Genomic DNA, 24627 nt, shown 5'->3' with positions numbered 1-24627 from the left:
AGGCGGGTCTCGAACCCGTGGGCTCAGGCAATCCACTCACCTCACCCTCCCAAAGGCGCATTCTTAAGATGGCTGGTTACACTTGTTTTCCCTCACGATAATAAATTTGTCATAAGTCTGTAACATGAACTTGCCCCTAGAGGTAGCTGTTGATAATTTTGAAGTATTATGGTCTTGCCAGGTTGTGATAATTCAAACCTGTACTACTGATTATTAAGCAGGACACGCGCTTTCTGTTGGAAATACCTTGAGGGAGAAAGTAATTTCTAAATACACAGAGATGTAACTTGACTGTATCTGTTGCATACCATACCACCTCCCTTCATACTAATATTCGACAAAGATTTTAATTTGTGTTAAACTTCTAAAGCAGAATCAAAGCTCCTCTTGGGGAAATGGCAAGTCTTACGATAAGTGAGAACCTATATGAATAATAGTACCAAAGCATTACCACGTGGTAGAGAACACACTCCATTAAAAATGTTAAACTACCTGAAAAATAAAATGTGCAAGTCTTCAGGATGGCACAAAAGAAGGGTTAATGCTTCTTGGGCACATTTCTTAGAGGGTTCGCTGAGTGTGTAAATTTTGACTTTTGTTTGTGTTACATGACTGTTTGATGACTTCACTGAAAATCTGCACAATTCAGTTTAGCTCTGGATTACTTTAGTTGACCTTTGTAAAGGTTTTTATCTGTATAGAGTGGGTATAAGACCCGTTTTAACATACTAGGGATGTTTTGTTTCACTCTATTTAAAGTAAAAGTATTAAAAGAGGTGTGTGTGAGTGGTAAGTGGGTTGGTTTTGGTTTGGCTTCTTTTAGTCAGGCTTTCTGAACATTGAGATATCCTGAACTTGGAGCTCTTCAGTTCTAAAATTCTCATTAAAATCCTCTCACTTGAACCCAAACCAAAGTATTCTTATTGCCTCTTTTCTAAATGTTCAGGGAAGGTATATCACCAGTTCAGACTTTTCATGAGAGAGAAGCATTTGCCTGCCTTAGAATGACATGACCCAGTGCTTATTTTTTAAACCGGTTTTTAAAAATTGGGTAGCTTAACAAGAAGGAGTGAGCCACCTTTTACGGGCACCCTATACTTTTATAGTTTTTAATCTAAACATTTTATATTTCCTCCTTTTGGATGACACCTACATGTTTCAAGCCACCATATGCATAGACTCTCACAGTATTTGAGGTGAATTACAAGAGTCCAGCCATTATCATCCTCCTGAGTTATTTTGAAATGGGTTTTTGTACATTTTGGCTGCAGTATTGGTGGTAGGATATATATAATATGGATCATCTCTACTTCTGTATTTATTTATTTATTACTAGGCCTCAACCACAGTCTTCTTTTTCCCTTTCCACCTTTCTTTGCCTGTAGGATGTACTGTATGTAGTCATGCACTTTGTATTAATATACTAGAAATCCACAGATCTGTTTTGTACTTTTTATACTGTTAGATACTTATAATCAAAACTTTTACTAGGGTACTGAATAAATTTAGTCTTAATAAAAAAAAAATTTTTTTAAAGGCCTGTTAAAAACAACACTTATTGGAGAATTTAATTTTCAACTTCATAGCAGATCTCTGACATTAAGGATTTAATTTTTATTTTAACTTGTAATTTCACACCTCTTAGAATTTACATATGAACACATAAATATATCATATATAACACACAAGCATACATTATGTATCATGTCATATATATGAAAAAACAGCATTTCATTGTATGAAAATACCACTTTTTAATCACTTCATCCATTGATATAAAAAGAATTCTAACAGTTTGCTACTTTCATGTTTAACTTTTTATTATGATAAATGTCTGAGATGATGAATCTATAAAGATATTTCTTTGAGATGGTCTGGGATTTTAAAACACCAAAAAATTATTCTCTTCAGAAATCTGATAGCATAATGGACACTGGAGACTCAGAAGAAGGATGGTGGGACAGACAAAAAGAATCAACTATTGGGTACAATGCGCAAGGCAAGGTTGGTAGGTAATCTAAAAGTCCAGACCAGAAACAATTTGTATCCCTCAAAGTTATTGAAACTTAAAAAATATAAAAATAAAGATAAGAAAAAAAAATCATTCTATTCAAAAATCTGAAAGATACATTAAGATATGTTCTAGTACATGATACATAATATAATTTCCACACAATTTTCATAAAACTAGTCATTCCTTTTTTTAATCTTCTTGTGAAAAACCGTACAATATTCAATTATTTTTTTGAAATGGGTCTGATAATCATTTCCCTAATTTCATTAGAAAATTGCAGTAAAAAATTTACTATGATTATAGATTAAAATGTTGTGGTTTACAATAGTTTTTCTCTTTTGTTTACATACATAAAAGGCTGGAAACATATGCATAATATCAAATTAGGCCAAGTAAAAGTCCTCAACAAATTTCAAAGTTAGACTTTCTATAGGTCATATTATCTATTCACAAGGCAATCAAATAAGAAAAGAAAAACAAAATTTGAATTAGCAATGAAGAACAAACTCTTTAGAAATATAATATAGATGAAAAAGATAATTCACAACATCATAAAACTAAGAACGCCACATTGAAAAAAATTTAAAACAGGATAAGAGAACTGCTGTCTTCTAAAGAAAATGAATATCCTGATTTGGTTTCATTACTGAAAAAGAAGTGAAACTAAGCATTCAAATAAAGCAAAATGAAAAACAAAATGAATGCAGGGGGAGAAAAATATTATAATTAACCAAAAGATACAAATGAATTAGAAAACAACATATCCAATCAATAAATAATTCCTAGACATGCCTTTTGGGGAAAAATTACTGATCTATTTATTTTATGACATTAGAATATAACAAAAACACGAAAACTAAGATCACTTATAGTTATAAAAATCCTTTCAGCCGAGTGCGGTGGCTCACACCTATAATCCCAGCACTTTGGGATTGCCTGAGCTCAGGGGTTCGAGACCAGCCTGGGCAACATGAGAAGACCTCATCTCTACAATAAATCAAAAAACTTAGCTGGGCATGGTGGCACATGCCTGTTGTTCTAGCTACTTGGAAGGATGAAGCTTAAGGATCATCTGAGTCCAGAAGGTCAGGGCTATGGTAGCCATGGGGTGCCACTACACTCAAGTCTGGGTGACAGAGTAAAACTCCAACTCAAAAAAATGTATATCCTTATAAAAGTTAGAAATGGTTATGTTAAAAAACATACTCAACCTGTTAGAATATATCCACATAACATAAGTTAAAATTTTTTAAAATATATAGCATTATATATTATCATGTATTCCATTAAGAAAACAATATGATAATCTTAAAGATGACAAAAATATAAAATTAAATACCTAAAAAAATATGTAACAACGAACTGCAGAATACACAGGTATAAACTACACCATATAATGTCATAGAATGGGAACAACATAAATATTAAATAATGAAAGCTTGTTTTATGTTGTTAATAATAAATCAAGACATGAAAATACAATGGATTATTATATCACACATAAAAAAGTAAGCTCAGTATATACTAACATTAAGATGTAATTTTAAGTCAAAAAAAAAGCAAGATACATAACAATTTATATCCTATGCATCCCTCTGTGTAAAACGACAGATAACATATTCATGGGTCCTGTATAAAATATTTCTTGGGGAAGAAAAGAAAGAACACAAAAAATAGATAACATTGACTCCACTAACACAGAGGTGCAAAGGAGAGTTTGTCCTGTAAACTCTTTTGTATTTTTAGAACTATAAAAATATTACCAATCTTTTATTTTTATTTATTTATTTATTTATTTATTTTGAGTTAGAGTCTCACTCTGTCGCCCAGACTGGAGTGCAGTGGCCGCTCCTGGCCACCGCAGCCTCAACATGCTGGGCTCTGGCAATCCTTCCGCCTCAGCCTTCCAAGTAGCTGGAACTACAGGCGTGCACTACCACGCCCAGCTAATTTTTGATTTATTGTAGAGATGAGGTCTTGCCAAGTTGCCCAGGCGGGTCTCGAACCCACAGGCTCAGGCAATCCACTCACGTTAGCCTCCCAAAGCGCAGGATTACAGGTTGAGCCACGGAGCCCGGCAATATTACCAATCTTCAAATTTAAATTTTAACAAATTCAGAGGAATGCTGGCTTCTAATTAGGTTGTACAGAAGATGCAAAAAACCATTATTCCAACCCTAACAAAGATAGGATGGCAAAAAAATATAAATGAACTAAATTCTGGAAAGTAAGTAATCCTTCCTAGAAGATAACAGACTCTAACATGCTTTCATCCCTAAAAGTGCTATAATTCAGGTGGGACATGAAAACATTACGCTAAATAAAACAAGTCAATCACAAAAATCACACATCATATGAAATTATAATTAAAATCATAAGAATAGGCAAATCTATAAAGACAAAAAAAAAAGCAGATTAGTAGTTACCTAGGGGCAGTTTGAGAGAAAATAGGAGGTGACTGATAAATGGTATGGGGTATCGATTTTGGGGTGATCAAAGTGTTCTAAAATTGTCTGTGGTGATAGTGGTATAACTCTGAAAACACTAAAAAGAACGATTGAATATTATGCTTTAAATGAGAAATTGTAAGTTAAATAGGTTGTATCTCATTAAAGTTGTTTTTATTCTTTCAATATGCTGTACTAAACTTGTAATATTTCTGTAAGTTTTGTTTGTTTCAAAATTTTTTAAAAATTAAGCAGATTTAATAACTAACTGTAATGTGTGGTTTTTGGATGGATCGTTGTCAGTTCAAATGGGCTGTTAAACACAATTTTTAAACTCAGACATTAGGTAATAGAAAAATTAGTGTATTATTTTTACTTATTTTCACAAATCATGATACTACCATTATATAGGAAAATATCCTCATGTTTTAAAGATTCATACTAAAGTACTAAATAGTCAAATGTTACCAAGTCTATAATGTACTTTCAAACACTTCAACAAAAAATAAAAATCAGGCAAACATGGCAAAATGTGATGGTTGTGAAATCTAGATAATGGGTATTCATTATACTACAGTCTAGTTTCACATATTTTTTAAATTTTCATAAAGAAAAGTTACAATATAAAAATGTCATTAACTTAATGACTGGATAATGAGCAATAAGGAAAAAAAAAATCTATGAAACACAGATAATCCCTTCATATACCCCTTACCAACATGAGAGTAACATGTGACAAAGCCTGGCAATCCAAAGAGAAATAATTTTGGAGAAAACCAGATTAGATGATTATCTTATAAAATATAAAGAAAAGGATCTCCTATTCTGAAGATCAAAGATTAAAAACCAGCCGGGTTCAGTGGCTCAGCCTGTAATCCCGAGCCTTTGGGAGGCTGAGGTGAGTGGATTGCCTGAGCCCGCGGGTTTGAGACCCAGCTGGGCAACTTGGCGAGACCTCGTCTCAACAATAAATCAAAATGAGCCGGGTATGGTAGCGCGCGTCTGTAGTTCCAGCTACTCGGAAGGCTGAGCGGAAGGATCGCTGGAGCCCAGCAGGTCGAAGCTGCAGTGGCCGGGAGCGGCCATGGCACTCCAGTCTGGGCGACCGAGTGAGACTCCAACTCAAAAAAAAAAAGATTAAAAACCACAGAAAATTTACAAGAAACTATGAGCATATTTGTGCTTGAAATGGAAAATAATTTACTAGACCTAAAAATAAGAAAGCACTAATAAAAGAAAACCTTTAAATTGAATTACATTAAAATGTAAATGTGCATGATAAAAAGAAATTTGAGAGAAATTATTGACACAAATGAAACAAAGTTTAAAACCTTTAATATATAAAGCCATTTATAAATCAAATCATTAACACAGGTTTTGTTTGCTTGAGCAAAAAAAAAAAATCGATTATTTTTTTAAACTATCATAATCATAATGAAGTAGTGTTCATACTCACTAGTCATAACTGCAATGCAAACTTTATGGGTTGTTAATATGCTTCACACTCCTTCAGAACTGCCAAGAATATCTTCAATAATACATGATTACAATACCAAAACAATTCAGGTAAGATGAAGTCAACAGATGGTTTGGGGACAGATCGTACCGGGTTACTGTTATTGAAACCTGGCTTCTGGCTCAAAATCATCAACTTAGTAGCTAAACATAGTAGTAACATAGTAGCTATACATATCAAAGCTAAATCACATTCTTTCAATGTATCCTGCATACCTCACAAATTTGTTGTGGTACTAAAATGAGACAATGTGAGAGGATTGCCTGAGCCCACAGGTTTGAGACCAGCCTGAGCAACTTGGCGAGACCTCATCTCTAAAATAAATCAAGAAAAATTAGCTGAGTGTGATAGTGTGCTAGTCCTAGTTACTTGGAAGGCTGAGGTGGAAGGATCGCCTGAACCCAGCAGGTTGAAACTGCGGTGGCTGTGAGCATGCCACTGCACTCTAACTTGGGCAACAGAGTGAGACTCTGACTCAAAACAAACAAACAAACTCAGCCGGGCATGGTGGTGCATGCCTGTGGCTCCAGCTACCTGGAAGGCTAAGAGGAAGGACCACCTGAGCCCAGCAGGTCAAGGATGCAGTGGCCGTGAGTGTGCCACTGCACTCCAGCCTGGGCAATCGAGTGAGACTCCAACTCAAAAAAAAAAAAAAAAAAAAGGAAGGAAGGAAGGGGCATGGGGACTGCTGCAATGGGGTTTTGCAGTAGGAGAAAGAGAATGGGCTCATCTCCAAATTCAGTGCAGGCAAGTGGGAATTTATAATGAGGAAGCAAGGTGGGGTTAATGGGTGGAAAATTACTAAGAGGAATAAGGAAGTTTAACCAGAAACATCAGGAAAAAGAGGAGGGATTTTGGCTAGGTCGATCCAACAGGATTCTTGCTGAAGGCAGGCCAGGGTTATCAAATACTACCTGAGGGATGATGGAGAAGGAGGAACCCAATTAGATATGAAGGGTGATCACATTTGGGGAGGAGGAGTTTCTGGTTAAACTTACTTAGGGAGAATCTTCCTAAAAGTCAGGGCTGCTTGAAAAACAGTTCAAGAGAGCCTGAGGAGAGCTTAGTCTAGGAGGGAGCCTTTATTGGGGGGAAATGAGGAACCCTCAGAGGCAGGCCTGGGCATCCAGGCCTGCATGAAGGTGGCATGGTGATTCAGACGGGCCTGTATCAAATTCCTGCTCTGCCACCACTAGTTCATGACTTTGGGCAAGGGTTTTAAAAAAACATGAGACAATGTGTATTAAATCACTTAATAGATAATGTTAGAGAGACTACATACCAAAGTGGTCATAAGATTATACTGGGTCTGAGACTACCTGGTTTCAATCTAAATTTCACTACATACTAGGTGTATGATACAGAACAAACCCTCAGTCTCTTCGTGCTTCAAGTTTTCTTATTTATAAAATTGGTCTGATAAAAATAACAACATTTCAAAGAATTGTTATTTAAATGTATTTTGTTTATTTATTTATTTTTGAGTTGGGAGTCTTACTCTGTAGCCCAAGCTGGAATGCAGTGGCACAATCATGTCTCACCACAGCTTCAACCTCGTGGGTTCAGGTAATCCTTCTGACTCAGCCTCTTGAATAGCTGGGACTACAGGCACAAGCCACCACACCAGGCTAATTTTTCATTTTTTGTAGAGAGGAGGTCTCACTATGTTACCTAGACTGGACTCAAGCGCCTGAGTTCAAATGATCCTCCTGCCTCAGCCTCCCAAAGTATTGGTATTACAGGCGTGAGCCAGAACATCCAGCCCAAGATTCATTTTATACTTTTTAAAAGCTTAGAAAAATAAGTGGTGCTATAAAAGAGTTTATTAAATTTTTAAAAATTTAAAAGTACTCAACTGATAAAAAAAAAAGTCCACCATTTAGCTGAATATATTTTTCTTGTTAATGTGAAAAAATATTTGAATTCTCTATTCAAAAGAAAAATACATAGGCCAAGTGATGTGACTCACGCCTGTGATCCTAACATTTTGGGAGGCCAAGGCAGGAGGATCACTTGAGCCCACGAGCTGAAGACCAGTCTACATAACATGGCAAGACCTCATCTCTACAAAAAATAAAAAAATAAGCCGGGCTCGGTGGCTCAGCCTGTAATCCTGCGCCTTTGGGAGGCTGAGGGGAGTGGATTGCCTGAGCCCGCGGGTTCGAGACCCGCCTGGGCAACTTGGTGAGACCTCATCTCTACAATAAATCAAAAATTAGCCGGGCGTGGTAGCGCACAACTGTAGTTCCAGCTACTTGGAAGGCTGAGGCGGAAGGATCGCCGGAGCCCAGCAGGTCGAGGCTGCGGTGGCCGGGAGTGGCCACTGCGCTCCAGCCTGGGCGACAGAGTGAGACTCCAACTCAATAAATAAATAAATAAATAATATGAAAAATTTAAAAATCAGCCAGGTGTGGTGGCACATGCCTGTAGTCCCAGCTATTTGGAAGGCTGAGACAGAAGGAGAACCTGAGCCCAGGAGGTTGAGGCTGCATTGAGTTGTGATTGTGCCACTGCACTCCAGCATGGGTGACAGTGTGAGATCCCTCAACACAAACAAAACAAAACAAAACAAAGTTAATCAAGTGCTTTCATGGCTTTTATTTCACTTTAAAAATAAAGACTATCCATTTTCATTACTTCAAATAAGTAAACTGATAGGCCACCTGGTTTGCAATTCCACTGAAGCTAAAAAAGTGAGTTCAACAATATAGTAGATGAAAGTCAAAGCAACATTAACAAAAAGACCACTAGGAAATTCTTACCAAAGCGGATTTTAACTTACAAAGATGCTTAAACAAAATCTTAATCACATGTTTTACAGATCTGTAACATTAGATTAAACAAACTAAAAATTTGAGAGGCAACCTTTTCAGTGAAAAGCTTGCCTTGAAATGTGTATATTTATAATTGTACCACAGTTAGAAGACAAACACCAATGTTCTGCATGATTATTTTTTCATAAACATTCTGCTTACAGCTTTAAGATTTAAAAGCAAAGTTAAGATGTACAGCTAATCAATGATGTCATGACATTCATGGAACCCCTACATAAATCAAAAGCAGAAGATGTCAAGTATATCCCACTTCAGTGATAACCATTCAACGCACTAAAGAGATGTGCATTTCAGATCTACACTGTCATCAATCCCTTGATAATAAATGAAACAAGTCAGCTACTTTACAACCACAAATGCTGTATTAAATATATGACAATGTCTTTTTTTTTTTTTTTGCAGAAGAGTATAACTAGCAGTAGATAAAGTTCAGATATATTATTTAAGAATACATAGCATGCATTCAAGGCTGAATATAGATAACCTTTAAAATATAACCTGTCTAGGAAAAATATGCCCCATCTGATAGAGTATAATTTAAGAGCAATATGGTTAGAACATGACTGTGCCTAAATCAGTTGGATTTTGTTTATAAACAAAGGGTAATTTTCCTTCGATTAAAATAAAAGACTAGTAAATATAATAATGTATATTTGCAGTCTTAAAATTGACTCTGATGTAGAAGAGTTGGAAAAAATATATTTTCTCTACTAAAAACTTAAGCAACAACAAAAATTGTTTGAAAGTATTTCTGATTTTATTTTGGTATTTTTATTATAATGCCTTATACTAGTACTATACAATATTGTAAACCTCACATGATGATGAAGATTGAAATGAAAAACTACACTAGATAAAGCATACAGGCTGGGCTCAGAGGCTCAGTCTGTATTCCCAAAATTTTGGGAGACCAAGGCAAGAGGATTGCCTAAGCCCACGGGGTTCGAGACCAGTCCTGAAAACTGGGTGAGACCTCATCTCTACAATAAATAATAAAAAAAATTAGCGGGGCATGATAGTGTATGCCTGTAGTTTTGGCTACTTGGAAGGCTGAGGCAAAAGGAACATTGGAGCCCAGCAGGTCAACGCTGGGGTGGCCATGAGTGTACCACTGCACTCAAGCCTGGGTGACAGAGTGAGACTCCAACTCAAAAAAAAAAAAAAAAAGCATACAATTGAATAGCTCAGAATAAAGCTGCTATGTATTCCACAATTAAATCCAATTCACACATTCTATAGAAATCTAATAAAATCTGAACAAAATGTATAGATTAACAAGGAATAAAGAAGTAAATTGCATAAATCTGAATCCCAGTTGTAATTCTGGGTTATTTCTGCTGTATGCTATTTTCAAATTTATAAAATAAGGGATAATAACAATACAAACACAGAGGTTTACTTTAAGGATTAAATTAGATAATACTTAACAGCCATAACAGTTCCTGATACAGCATAAGGACTCCTGCAATCATCATTCTTTACCTAAACTGCAAATATAAATACTGTTTAGATCAAATCAGTTTAATCTCCGGCATAAGAGTGTCCTAGAAATATTTCTCCTCTTTTGAAGTGCACACTTCCTCTTCCATATCCTCACTCAATCATATACAAAAGAACTAATATACTACCCATCACCATAATCACTAAAATTTTAAATAAAAAGAACTGCAATCTCAAGCAAGAGTTACAATAAAGTAGACTTCTCTATAATCAATTAGATAGTACGCTAAGGAATAAGTTACAGATAAGGATTTCAGTAGGCTGAAATAGCAATTTCTTTCCTTGAAGAAAAATTAGCAAAAAACAATTTTTTTAACAAAAGTAATTTTAAAAAAGAATGCAACAACATGGGGAACATAAAGAATGAAACATTAAGTAATTGCTTCCCAAGGAGAAGAAAGCACACTGAAGCTAGAACTAAGGGAACAGCAAGGCTCAGTTATTTTTTTTTTTTTTTTTTGAGTTGGAGTCTCACTCTGTCACCGAGCCTGGAGTGCAGTGGCCACTCCCGGCCACTGCAGCCTCAACCTGCTGGGGCTCCGGCGATCCTTCCGCCTCAGCCTTGCAAGTAGCTGGAATTACAGGCGCGCGCTACCACGCCCAGCTAATTTTTTTTTTGATTTATTGTAGAGATGAGGTCTCACCTAGTTGCCCAGGCAGGTCTCGAACCCACGGGCTCAGGCAATCCACTCACTTCAGCCTCCCAAAGCGTGGGATTACAGGCTGAGCCAACGAGCCCAGCAAAGCTCAGTTCTTAACCATGTATGTCCCCATGCCCTCAAAGAAATATTAGTAAATTAACAAGAGAATTTTCCTCATCCTTCAAATATGGATAGAAACAAGCTGAATAGGTAACATTATCACTTTCCTCTTCTAACTGGAAATCTAGAAAAACCAACAGAGGAAAAAACAGTTGAAGCAAGAAAGTGAAAAGTGAGCCTGATTTTTCACAACTGAAGTAAACTCCAAACTATTCTCTTAACTGACTGGGGAAAAAAAAAAATCATTCAAAGTCTAAGCACGTTTTCCTACAAGAATTATCTATAGTCTCTTACAAGACGTAAAGAACTTGATAGAAAACATTTAAAAATAGCTTGTAAGAGAGAAATAGGTATTCTAAGAAAGCCTTCTCATCCATCTCAAATGACAGGCTATAGAATATTGGGCAAAAATCAAACTATAGATGAGGAGGGGAAAATTTGCTTTCTATTACAGTATAGGGAGAAAAGAATAAGTCACTATTATACCCTGCTTGTCTAAGCCAACACAATACCTAAGCAGATATTGTAAGAATAAACAAGATGACAAGAAAAAACATAGTACTTATACAAGCATACCAACAATCAATGAATGAATACATAAGCTAATAAACTTTTAAATAAAACTTTAAGGCGGGCTCTGTGGCTCACCCTGTAATCCCGTGCCTTTGGGAGGCTGAGGTGAGTGGATTGCCTGAGCCCGCAGGTTCGAGACTTGCCTGGGCAGCGAGACCTCATCTCTACAATACATCAAAACATCAGCCGGGTGTGGTAGCACATGCCTGTAATTCCGGCTACGTGGAAGGCTGAGGCGGAAGGATCGCTGGAGCACAACAGCTCGAGGCTGCGGTGGCCGGGAGCGGCCACTGCACTCCAGTCTGGGCGACAGAGTGAGACTCCAAGTCAAAAAACAATAAAAAAATAAAATAATAAAATAAAACTTTAAGATTATATACAAAGGACAAAGAACCCTAGGTGAAAATATAGCTCAAGGAATAAAAGAAAATTATCCATGATTATATTCTTCTAATGAACAACATAACAAAAACCTAATTTAAAAATAAAATAGAAGTCAAGATAAAATAAGTGATTAAGCAAAGACAGAAGTTGAAATCGTACATAAACACAATCAGGAACAAAATATAATGATTGTAGTCATAATGTATAAAGTACAACTACCAAGGACCAAATAAAACTTAAAAGATTAATTACTGGTGGAGAAATACTGCTAGAGATTAAAGTAAAACAATTAAGGAATACTAACATACATGAAAGACAAACATACATTACTATTACTTATAGTAATATAAGATTAGTTCAATAAGATAATAAAGGGGAGAAAGCAATTTCAAATATAACTTTTAAAAAATTTAAGTGAAAAAAATTGAAATCTACAGATTTTAACAAGAAAATTTGTTCCAAGATAATTTGATAAATAATGTTCAACACTAAGCCACATTGCTGTTATAGAATTGAATTGCAAATCTCAGGTAAAAGGCAGAAAGAGTAAATAAAAATTGAGGAAAATTATCAGACTGTCTAAAAGCAACATATAATGCCAGAAAACAATAAAGCAATGTCTACAAGGGAATGTAATTCTATGGGAATGTAAGTATTAATCAATAATATTGCCAGTCAGAATGTCATTCAAGTTCACAGACAGCAAGCAAATATTCTTAATCAAGAAAAAATTTTAAGTGTATAGAACACATGAACTTCTTACAGAAAAAAGAATAACAATGAACACTAAAAATTGAATGAGATGGATAAAATCTGGAAATAAGTTGTGACTAATAAGAGGGAATGGGGTGAGGTACTGAGTTCACTTACATATAGAATAGTAGTATAAGAATGTTTATAATAAAATTATAAATATATACATTTAGACAATATGAAAATTAAAATATAACTTTAAAGATTGTGAAGTAAGAGGAAAGAAAATAAATGGAAGTACAAGGGGATTAATGTCCTCAGCTTGCATAGCAGGGTGTAAGGTGAAATATGTGATACAAAATTCACTGTTGTGAATACAATAAAAAACAAGTAATATGGTTTGGTGAATTATAACTTAAAACTGTTGTTCAAAAAATGAATCCGTCAACCTCATAATTTTTCAAAATTTATTATTCTCCTTTTCTTTAGAAAATAATGGCTCTTTTGATAAAGAAACATTTCCTTCTTTCTTTTCTTAATTAATTTTTATTCTGCTAAATTTACAGTATATAGTCTTGTAAATCTATCCTTACATCCAATTACTTTTATTTCTAAGAATTATATTTACACAATTTATTTATTACTGAATAAATGGGAATCTGTATGTGTGTGTACAATTATTTTAATAGATATGATCACACTGCTTTCCCATAAGACTAAGAATATACATTTCCACTAGCAATATAAAAGAACAGCATTCAGGGCTCCAGCTGATCTCTCTTTCCTCTGCAGCCTGGGTCCAGCTGGGGAAGGCAGAATGCAAGACTGCCGGGCAATGCAGGTCGGCGTGGTACTGGGCCGCTCTGGCAGGGTTGGGCCAGGTAGTGCAGCAGGCGGGGAAGGCTGGAGCTCCACAGGGCGGGAGCCGAGGGTCGCCCCAGGCGGGGGTGGGGAAGGGGGGCGCAGTGCTGGGGACTGCGTCAGTAATGCGGTGCGTGGGAGCAGCTCTACACCGCTGGGAGCCAAGGGTCACCCTAGGCGGAGCGGGAGGCCATGGCAGAGAAGTGTGTGAAGACCAGTCTGGCAGCAATGAGAGCAGCAGCCACTGAGGAGAGCCAGAGACTTTATGGACACTCGCTTTCAAGGAGGGCCTCACGACCGACCTGCCCCATCGCCATCTTGCATTGCGCCATCCAGCTCGCACAGCTATGCCCAGCCTCCAACTTGGGATCTACGGTAATAGCATCAAAATGGGAAAGACAGAACCCCCCCGTGCCCTCCCCCCATACTAGATCAGACACAGGTCAGATCTGAATGGCAGATTTGACGGGCAGCAAGCTGATTGAGCCCAGATCTGATCTACCCTACATAGCAGGCCTGAGACAACTGACCCTAGGGTTCCTAACTGAGGAACCCTAACAGCCTGCAACGAGAACTAGATAGCAGAGCTGAAAGCACATTGGACTAGAGGAAAAATCTCAAGAGTTCTTGGTTCCCTTGTTTTAATATTTTTATTTTTATTCTTTGTTTTTATTCATCTTTTTTCTCTTTTCTCTCGCTTCTCACTATTATTGATAACATTTTCATAATTGCTTTGTTTTTGTTAGGTTAATGATTTTTTTTTTTTCTCTAGACCTCATGTTTGTGTAGGGGAATAGTACACCAATAAGGAGGCTGGTTAGCTTGTATGTCTGTATGAGTGTATGTTTTGGTTTTTGTTTGTTTGTTTGTTTGTTTTAACTCTTATTGGTCTTTGTGTCTCTTTTCATTGGTATGTTTGCCTGTTTTCCATCTTATTCTTCTCTCTTTCTACCTTCCTCTCCCCCCATTCCCTGTTCCATTCTTTTTTCTTTTCTTACCTCATTTTGCTTTCAGGGAGCAAACCTATACCCCCCATTGCATGGACAGATTACAAGGCAGGGGAAGTGGGTTCCAGAATATTCATACACCTGTCGGTGGATACTGGGATCTGCAGATAGATTTTGAATCACAGCACCCCCTCAATTAAATCTCAAAACTTCAAAAAGTATAGGTCCGAATCTACAGTTCAGCTACAGAATTGAACAAAGCCAGAGGATTCACATAAGGAAGAATAGGAGACTGAGCAAACAGAAGTAAAAGCAACCCCACCACCCATGAACAACAGAATTAAAGAACACAGTGAAAAAAGGAAAAAGTGGGGAGGAAAATCTACAAAAAAGAATAAAAACCAAAAGAAGAAACACAGAGGAAAAAGACTTCAGAACGCAAACAATGAAGAGCCCAAAGAATGGCTGGTCACATACTACAAACCCAGACATCAAGACATTAACAGAGAGAATAAAAAGAATTGAGAGACAAGAGGAAAATAGGAAGGAGTTGAAAACTGAGATAATATAGTAAAGAATACTGTGAATGAAATGATAAGCATGGAAAGCAGAATTAGCCAAGCAGAAGAAAGAATCTCAGAGCTTGAAAAAGAAAATATAGAACTAACCCAAACTATCAAAAATATAGAAAAGAAGCTTAAAAAGACAGAATAAAACTTTCAAGAGATAAGTGATTACTTCAAGAGACCAAACCTAAGAGTACTTGGAATTGCTGTGGCAGAAAGAGAGACAGAGACCACCCTGGAACAAACATTCCATGAAATTATTCAAGAAAACTTCACTCATTTTTGCAGTGATGCAAAAATTCAAACACAAGAGATTCAGAGAACCCCTGCAAGGTAACAAATGAGAAGACCAACTCCAAGACACATAATAATTTGCCTAAACAAAGTAGGTATAAAAGGTATAAAAGGAAAAATCCTAAAGGCAGAAAGAGAAAAAGGTCAGACTACCTACCAAGGAAGATCAATTAGAATAGCAGTATATTATCTACAGAAACACTTCAGGCTAGGAGAGCTTGGAGCCCAATCTTCAAAGTTCTCAAAGATAAATGATTTCAACCAAGAATAACCTACCCAGCCAAGCTAAGCTTCATCAATAAGGGAGAATTAAAATCTTTCCCAGACATCCAATCCCTAGGAACTTAAGCTGCCTCCAGACCACCCCTACAAGAAATACTTAAGAAAAGTAATAAACACAGAAGAAAAGGAAAAAAGAATGACAATGTTCTTCACAAGAGTACAGGAAAAAGATCGAAAACACACATGAATCAACCCAAAAATCAAAAGAAGCAAACAAGCAGGAACAACAACAACTCTATAAGTACTTCATGAAAAGGATAAACCCTTATATTACAATAATTAGCCTGAATGTGAATGGACTAAATGCACCACTGAAAACACATAAGAGTGGCAAAATGGATAAAATATCATGAAACAACAATATTTTGTCTCCAAGAGACTAATCTCACCAGAAAAGATACTCATAGACTCCAAAGTAAGAGGATGGGAAGCAAAATTTCAGGCAAATGGACCACAAAAGAAAGCAGGAGTTGTGACCTTAATTTCTGAAAAAATACCCTTTAAACTCTCAAAAATTAAAAAGGATACAGAAGGTTACTACATAATGATAAAAGGTTCAATCCTTCAGCAAGAAATATTGATCCTAAACATATATGCACCCAACATAGGAGCACCAAATTTCATAAAGCAGCTTCTAGGCAAACTTTGAAAAGATATTGACTCTAAACTCTCATAGCTGGGGACTTTAATACCCTACTCACAACACTAGACAGATCATCAGGACAAAAAATCAGCAAGGAGCCTGTAATCCCATGCTTTGGAAGGCTGAGGTGAGTGGATTGCCTGAAACCGTGGGTTCAAGACCCGCCTGGGAAACTTGGCGAGACCACATCTCTACAATAAATAAAAAACATTAGCCGGGCATGGTAGCATGCGCCTGTAGTTCCAGCTACTTGGAAGGCTGAGGTGGAAGGATCACCGGAGCCCAGCAGGTCAAGACTGCAGTGCCCGTGAGCAGCCACTGCACTCTAGTCTGGGTGACAGAGTGAGACTCCAACTCAAAAAAAAAAAAAAAAATTAGCAAGGAGATCCAGAACCTCAATCTGACTCTTGACCAAATGGACTTAACTGATACCTACAGAACACTCCACCCAATGACCACAGAATATATATTCTACTCATCACCACATGGAATGTACTCTAAGATCGATCACATCCTTGACCATAAATCAAACATAAACAAATTTCATAAGACTGAAATTTTGCCATGCACATTCTCAGACCACAGTGGAATAAAAATAAATATTAACACCAACAAAGTTCCCCAAAATCCCACAAAGACATGGACACTAAACAGCATGATGCAAAGCAACTCCTGGGTCAACATGGAAATCAAAACAGAAAATAAAAGTTACCTGAAAACAAATGAAAATGAAGAAACATCTTACCAAAATCTCTTGGATGCCATGAAAGCAGTAGTAAGAGAGGAATACATATCTCTAGAAACACACATGAAAAAAATGTAAAGATCACAGGTTAACAGCCTAACAAGTCACCTAAGAAGCAGGAAAAGCAAGACCATCAAAACCTTAACTTCAACAGAAAAATCCAGATCACTAAGATAAAAGCTCAAATCCAAGACATAGAAGACAAAAAGATAATACAAAAAAAATAACGAAACAAACAGCTGGTTTTTGAAAGGATAAACAAGACCAATGGTCCCCTAGCTAGACTGACCAAGAAAAAGAAAGAAAAAGTCCAAATCAGCACAATCAGAAAGAGGTGAGTGGATTGCCTGAGCACGCAGGTTCGAGATCTGTCTGGGCAGCGAGACCTCATCTCTACAATGAATCAAAAAATCAGCCGGGTGTGGTAGCGCATGCCTTTACTTCCAGCTACTCGGAAGGCTGAGGCAGAAGGATCGCCGGAGCCCAGCAGGTCGAGGCTGCGGTGGCCGGGAGCGGCCACTGCACTCTCGTCTGGGCGACAGAGTGAGACTCCAACTCAAAAAAAAAAAAAATCAGAAACACAAAAGATGAAGTCACATCTGACGCGGAAAAAATACAAATGATTATCAGAGACTACTATGCACACTTATATGGAAACAAACTTGAAAACCTAAAGGAAATGGACAACTTTCTGACATCACACAACCTCCCTTGTTTGAAACAAAAAGATGCTAGAGAGGATGTTGTGAAAAGGGAACACTTCTACACTGTTGGTGGGAGTGTAAACTAGTATAACCTCTGTGGAAATCAGTGTGGCGATTCCTAAAAGTTCTAAAAATCGAACTTCCATGTGACCCTGCAATCCCCCTATTGGGAATATACCTGGAAGAACTCAGGTCACTCTATAAAAAATATCTGTACACATATGTTTATCACAGCATTGTTCACAATAGCAAGAACATGGAACCGTGCTGCCCATCAAAAGAGGACTGGATAAAAAAAATGTGGTACATATACACGATGGAATATTACGCAGCGAAAAAGAAGAATAAAATCATGAACTTTGCAGCAACCTGGATGGAATTAGAGTTTATAATACTGAGGGATCTTTCACAAAAACAAAGATCTGAGTATTACATGTTCTCACTCATAAGTGGACCTTGAACAACTACTGTAATACTATAAGAAAAGGATTGACAGTAGCAGAAAACTTTGGGGGGGGCAGAGAAGTGGGACTGACAGTAGTCAATATCTGCCAGGAAGGGGGACCACACCTCATCAACACGGGTACCTGTACAATGAATATTTGTATACCTAACTCTGAATTGTGCCCCACAATTTTAAAATAAAAATTAGAAAAAAAAGAACAGCATTACTCATCTCCCTTATTCAGCAGTACATTATCTTTATTTTTACTTTCCCTCAATCTGAGAATAGGAAAGTGACAGATCATGACTTCTATAATTTACATTTCTTTGAATATTTGCGTGCATATCCTTTTAATAGGTCATTGCTCTTCTCTGAATTTCATATTCATACCCTCTGAGTGTTTGTCTACTGAGTTGTTTTTTTACTTATCATCTCAAAAGAAAATTGTTAGTAAAGTCAACATATTAAACAGTTATCAGTCAGTCAAGTATAATATGTTTTTCCAAATTGTTGAAGGTATCTTCCATCTGCTTAATGTTATAGGTAGTAATTGATGTCTATTTCTACATTTATACTTTCTAAATATCCCCATATCATGGTTACCAAATTCTCACAAATGTCTAAGTTCTAATTTTATAATTTTCCAAATATTTTTCTAGGACATTTACTATGTCATCTTTCATCCTATTGCTCATCTTATCTGGAAGATTTTTAATATGTACTGTCTTTATATTACTGTTTTAATAATAATATCTAGAGAGGCTAGTACACGCTTGTTACTTTTTCACAAATATTAACGCTATTAAAACATTTATTTTCACATATTAACTGAATACATATATATCCAATTATAATATTTAAATGTTTAAAACATTTTTTTCTGGGGAATATTTAAATCCCAAATATAATGTCATTCTAATGGAATGGTTTACTAATGAATCATGCATTACCTTTTATACATAAATTTGAGAAAAAATGAACATTTTTGTACCATTAACATTTTCCCTCATTTGGAAATACATTAAGGAGATGACTGGAAAAATATGAGTCGAGTCTGTAGATTAAATAACAGCATTTGGCCCCATAATTTTCTGATTTTGATAATTGTTCCAGATTAAGATACACAGTGGGTTTAGGAAATTTCCACTAAAATATTTAAGATATAAGGGAATCCTGGCCTTAACTTACTCTCAAATTCAAATAACAAAGACAAAAGAAAAAACATGGTACAAGTTCAATAAACACAGGATCTAAGAGAATAATGAATAGGACTTTCTGCATTATTCCTGCACCTATTTTGTAAGTCTTGAGTTATTTCTAAACAAAACTGATACTATGATCCATAAAAAATTCTCACTAGTCATTCTAAATAATTCTTTCATTACATTGGTGAATTATACACCTAAGGTGTAGATTAAATTTTATATTTATATTCTTAAATAAAATTGGTCTTCTAGAGTTTTATTTTTCTAGGATAATTGTCAGGTTTATTGGTTGTTTAAAATGCACTTGGAGCAGTACATTTTAAGGTACCAGAAAAATATGAGCAACAAATGAGTTTATCTGCTATTGATATGCTAGAAAGAACCCATAGTTTTTAAAATTTTTTCCAATTCCATAGCAAATCTTGTCAAATTTTCCAGTCCATCTTAGGTGAATTTTGGTCATTTGTATAGCTACGAAACCATTAATTTCCTCTATGACATATTCAAATTTGTTACACATGCTCAGGTGCAACTACTAAGATAAGAAGTGGTCCAGGGTGGGTCTATCACTTGGTCCTCCTGTGAGAATTCAAGAAGAAAGCTATGTGTTCCCTCATTTCATCAACTACAAAGATTGTTATGCTCTCTAGGGTACAGCCACATCTCACCTCTGTGTTCAGCTTCTCTCTGGAAACCTGGAAGATCTTAATTCTGCCACAGAGATTTTCATTTCTGGTTAAGTAGCTCTGTCTTTCCGGGGGGGGGGGGGGGGGCCCACAACGACAAAGTCCTTAACTAACTTTCTCTATAGGAAAACCATCAGAGCCAAAACCCACCTTCCATTATTAAAATTAGGTCAGCCAAACACAGAAGTTGCTCTGATCAACTGGTATCTGACGTGAAATTGCAACAAGAGGGGTAAAGAGACTTGTATTATCTTCGCAGAATCCCCAAGACTCTCCTATAAACTTAATTTTGTTGACACATAAAATTATTTTTAGACCATACTGCCATTTTATCCAAGCAATTTCCCATGATGACCAGTAATTTCCTCATACCAACCATATGTGTAACCTACCTCAAATTCTGCATGTCTGTGAATGTCCTCTGCTCTCTGCCTGCTCAGGATAAATTCAGCTTCATTTGCTACTCTCACCAGATGATCCTTCATTGTTTGGCTAAGCAACCTAAAAAGATTAATATTATCAAATAAATATATGCATACACACAACATATAGGGTCATTCACTGCTTAAAAGTGGTATATCATGTTATATTGGGTAGAAAAAATATTTACTCTCCTTTTCTGACATCATACCCAATAAGGTACTATTAGTTCACACTAAAAAACTGAAGACTGCAACAGAAAAAGGTTATCCTTCCGGCAACAACAAAGAAGCTTCTATAAGACTAACCCTCTTACAAAAGCAACTAAAAATGCTGGCTTGAAGTTTTGTTTTGATCTTTTTTTTTTTTTGAGTTGGAGTCTCACTGTCGCCCAGACTGGAGTGCAGTGGCCGCTCCCGGCCACCGCAGCCTCGACCTGCTGGGGTCCAGTGATCCTTCTGCCTCAGCCTTCCAAGTAGCTGGAACTACAGGCGCACGCTACCACGCCCGGCTAATTTTTTTGATTTATTGTAGAGATGAGGTCTCGCCTGCCCAGGCGGGTCTTGAACCCGCGGGCTCAGGCAATCCACTCACCTCAGCCTCCCAAAGGCGTGGGATTACAGGCTGAGCCACCGAGCCCAGCTGTTTTAATCTTTTTAAAGGCAATGGAAAGTTACAAAGGCAGCCAAGATTAACACAGTGAAGATCCTGAAGAAGAAAGCGGACAGAAGACATTCAATGTGACTTTTCTCACTGAAGCACTGGCTATTCACAAGTGGCAACAGAGCTGTCATCAGTGTCACAGAGCTATGCAGACACAAACTGAGGTCACAGTGTATCAAGGTAGAGGGGTCTTGGTAGACTGCCCAGAATCCCAGCAAGAATCCAGGGACACCCCAGGAAACAGGAAATAGACCAGGCTCCAAACGCTGAAACATAACATTCTGGTAATCTGTATCTAGATTAACTGGTAGCCTAAAAGCTAAGCAACGTTGTCAGGGTGGGAAGAAAAAAGCAGAAATACCAATGCAAGAGGGGCTCAGTAAAACCCCAGGTTTTCAGAGGACCTCAGAAGGGTTACATTCTAGGAGAAGACAAACTGGAAGTAGGGCAAACTCTCACAAGGACAGAAAAAATCCAGCCTTGAATTAGCTTAGTCCCTAAAGTCAATCCCTATTCTAAATGCTAATCAGAAATTAAAAGGAAGACCTCATTAGAAAAAAGTACTTCATATAGGAACTTAAATTTATCCTGTTTATTTACTTATTTATTTTAAATTTTTTATTTTAAAGATGCGAGGTACAATTCAGGGTTAAGTATACAAATGTTCATAATACAGGTACCCTTGATGAGGTGTGTTCCCCACTCCCCCCAGCAGAATCCCATTACTGTCAATCCCGCTGCACCCTCCTCCACCCCAGAAAATTTCCCACTACTGACATCCTTTTCTTATAGTATTATGATAATTGTTCAAAGTCCACTTATGAGTGAGAACATGTAATACTCAGTTCTTTGCTTCTGTGATAGATCACTCAGTATTATAGACTCTAAGATCATCCAACTTGCTGTGAAGTTCATAATTTTGTCAATTTCCAACATTCAATGATCAATTAACAGGCACAAGAGACAATAACAAATTAATAAAAACTAAATAGAAAAAAACTGATTCAGAAAATCAAGACAGTAAAGTTTCACACCTGGACATTGCAACATTATTAAAACTGTAATAATGACTTTTAGAATTTAAGATTACTGCCATCTTAAAATATGTAACAACAACATACAAGAAAAGATAAACTAAATGAATTAGTGATACAGCTTTTCTGTACTGAACTGGTAAAAGTACTACTTTACATAAGATGTTAACAAGTCTAACATTTGTGCTAAAATCACTAGGTAACCAATGAAGGTATCTAAAAGAATACATAGCTGCCAGGCACAGTGGCTCACGCCTGTAATCCCAACGCTTTATGAGACAGAGGTGAGAGGATAGCCTGAGCCCAGGGATTCGGGACCAGCCTGGGCAACATGGCAAGACCTCGTCTCTACAATAAATCAAAAAATTAGCCGGACGTGGTGTCAGTTGCCTGTAATTCCAGTTACTTGGAAGGCTGAGGCAGAAGGATCACCTGAGCCTAGCAGGTTGAGGCTACAGTGGCCAGGAAACTGCCACTGCACTCCAGCTTAGGTGACAGAGTGAGACTCCAACTCAAAATAATTTTATATATATAATCTCCAACAAGCTAATATGAAAAAAATTGAGCAAAAAGAATTACGTTGAAAAGGGGGAAAAAATGAAAAGGAACACAAAATATGGAGCAAATATAAAAGACACAAATAATAAGAGTGTAAATTTTAACCTGCCTCAGGAATACACAGAAAGTAAACACTCAGTAGTATAATTATTGCCAAACATATTTAAAGTATAGGCTGCTTATAAGTGACATAATTTCAATATAAGGTTGAACAAAGATTAAAAGTAAAATTCATAAGAGATGAATAATTAAAAAACAGGAAAAGAAAGTTAACAAAAATTAATTAGTATGAGGAAAAAGAACTTTAAGAAGCAAACTCAGAAATAAAGCAATAAACATTTTAAATAATAAAGGAATAAGTGAACTAGAGAGAGACAGAAATCTAGTATTTTGAGATCCTCAAGGTATATACTTCTAAGAATATGGCCTATCACTAGATACTGAAGATACAAAGCTATAGAATATTATAACAATGTGATTACATCCCTGACCTAAATGACATATATAGAACGCTACACATCCACTAAGTGAAAAATAAGCATTCTTTTCATGTAAACACTGACCATACAAAAAACAAACAAAACAATCTCTAATGAATTTCAAATGAAGAAGTCATACTGAGCATGTTTTTAAACATCACAGAATTAAACTAGAAAGAAATAACAGCATATAGAACACTCCATGTGAGGCTCTAAGATGGCCATCAATTTTCCCAGCCTCCAGGTATCCACAACATATGCAATTCTCTCCTTAGAGTGTGGGAAGGTGCTACAGCTTGCCTCTAAGAGTAGAAAAATATGGCAATATTGAAGAAATACCATGTCCATAATTACCTTAAATAACTGTGTAACTTTCGACTTGCCAACAGACTCTAGTGACCCCACTGCCTTAGTGGCTTGGCTGAAGAAAGCTGCCATGCTATGAACAATCCTATGGAGAGGCCAACATGGCAAGGAGGTAAGAGCCCCAGACAATAGCCAGCAAGGAACTGAGACTCTCAGTCTAACAACTCAATTGAATTGAATTCTGCCAACAATCACATGAGCATGAAAGGAAATCCTGTGCCACTCAAACATCAAATGAGACTACAGTGCTGGCCAGTATCTTAACTGCAGCCCTGTAAGTGAACCTGAAGCAGAGGCCTAGCTAAATGATGCCCAGATTCCAGACCAAGAAAAACTGTGAGTTCATAAATGTACGTTTCTTTAAGGCTAAGTTTGATAATACTGTTATCATAGCAGTAAGTAATTAATATCATTCTCTCCACGTTTGAAAATTGATGAACGCAACTCTAAAACACCCAAACATAAAAGAATACATCATAATAAAAATTAGAAAATGTTTTGCAGAAAAATAATAGAAAAATAGGCTAAAACGTGTGACTTAGCTAAACCTTAGCTTATGCTTAGGGAGAAATTTATATACTAAATAAATACACGAAAGAAGGAAAATGCTCTCAAAATAAAATCTAAGTATCCAACTGAAGAAATCTGAAAAATAAAAGCCATTAAAAAAAAACTGAAAGCAAAAATAGCAAAGACAAGGGCAGAAATTAATTATAAAGAAACAAATAAATTTTACAAGATAAAGTTAAGGCCAAGTATGGTAGTTCACACCTGTAATCCTAGCACTTTGGGAGGCCAAGGTGGGAGGACTGCTTGAGACCAGGAGTTTGAGATCTGCCTGTATACACAGCAAGACCCTGTCTCCACCAAAAAAAAAAAAAAAAAAATTAGCTTCGGAGACTGAGGCGGCAAGATCACTTGATCCCTGGAGTTTGAGGCTGCAGTGAGCTATGATAGCACCACTGCATTCCGTCCTGGGTGACAAAGAGAGACCCTGTCTCAAAAAA

The 24627-nt window shown here is 36.6% G+C and overlaps 1 protein-coding gene across 1 annotated transcript in view; it reads right to left on the bottom strand.

The window, feature by feature from the left end:
* LOC103261089 (lipopolysaccharide-responsive and beige-like anchor protein) overlaps positions 1–24627 on the bottom strand; it is a gene marked incomplete at both ends in the record, with an annotated part of 464304 nt that overhangs the window by 236743 nt on the left and 202934 nt on the right. The window contains one exon of the mRNA XM_008058703.1: positions 20493–20601. Coding sequence (XP_008056894.1) covers positions 20493–20601 — 109 coding nt within the window. The remainder of the gene's footprint in view (positions 1–20492; positions 20602–24627) is intronic.

The sequence above is a fragment of the Carlito syrichta genome, unplaced genomic scaffold, assembly GCF_000164805.1.
Source record: "Carlito syrichta isolate Samal-C Ts95f unplaced genomic scaffold, Tarsius_syrichta-2.0.1 Scaffold303603, whole genome shotgun sequence".
Taxonomy (NCBI): domain Eukaryota; kingdom Metazoa; phylum Chordata; class Mammalia; order Primates; family Tarsiidae; genus Carlito; species Carlito syrichta.
This window is presented reverse-complemented; position numbering and strand designations above follow the sequence as displayed.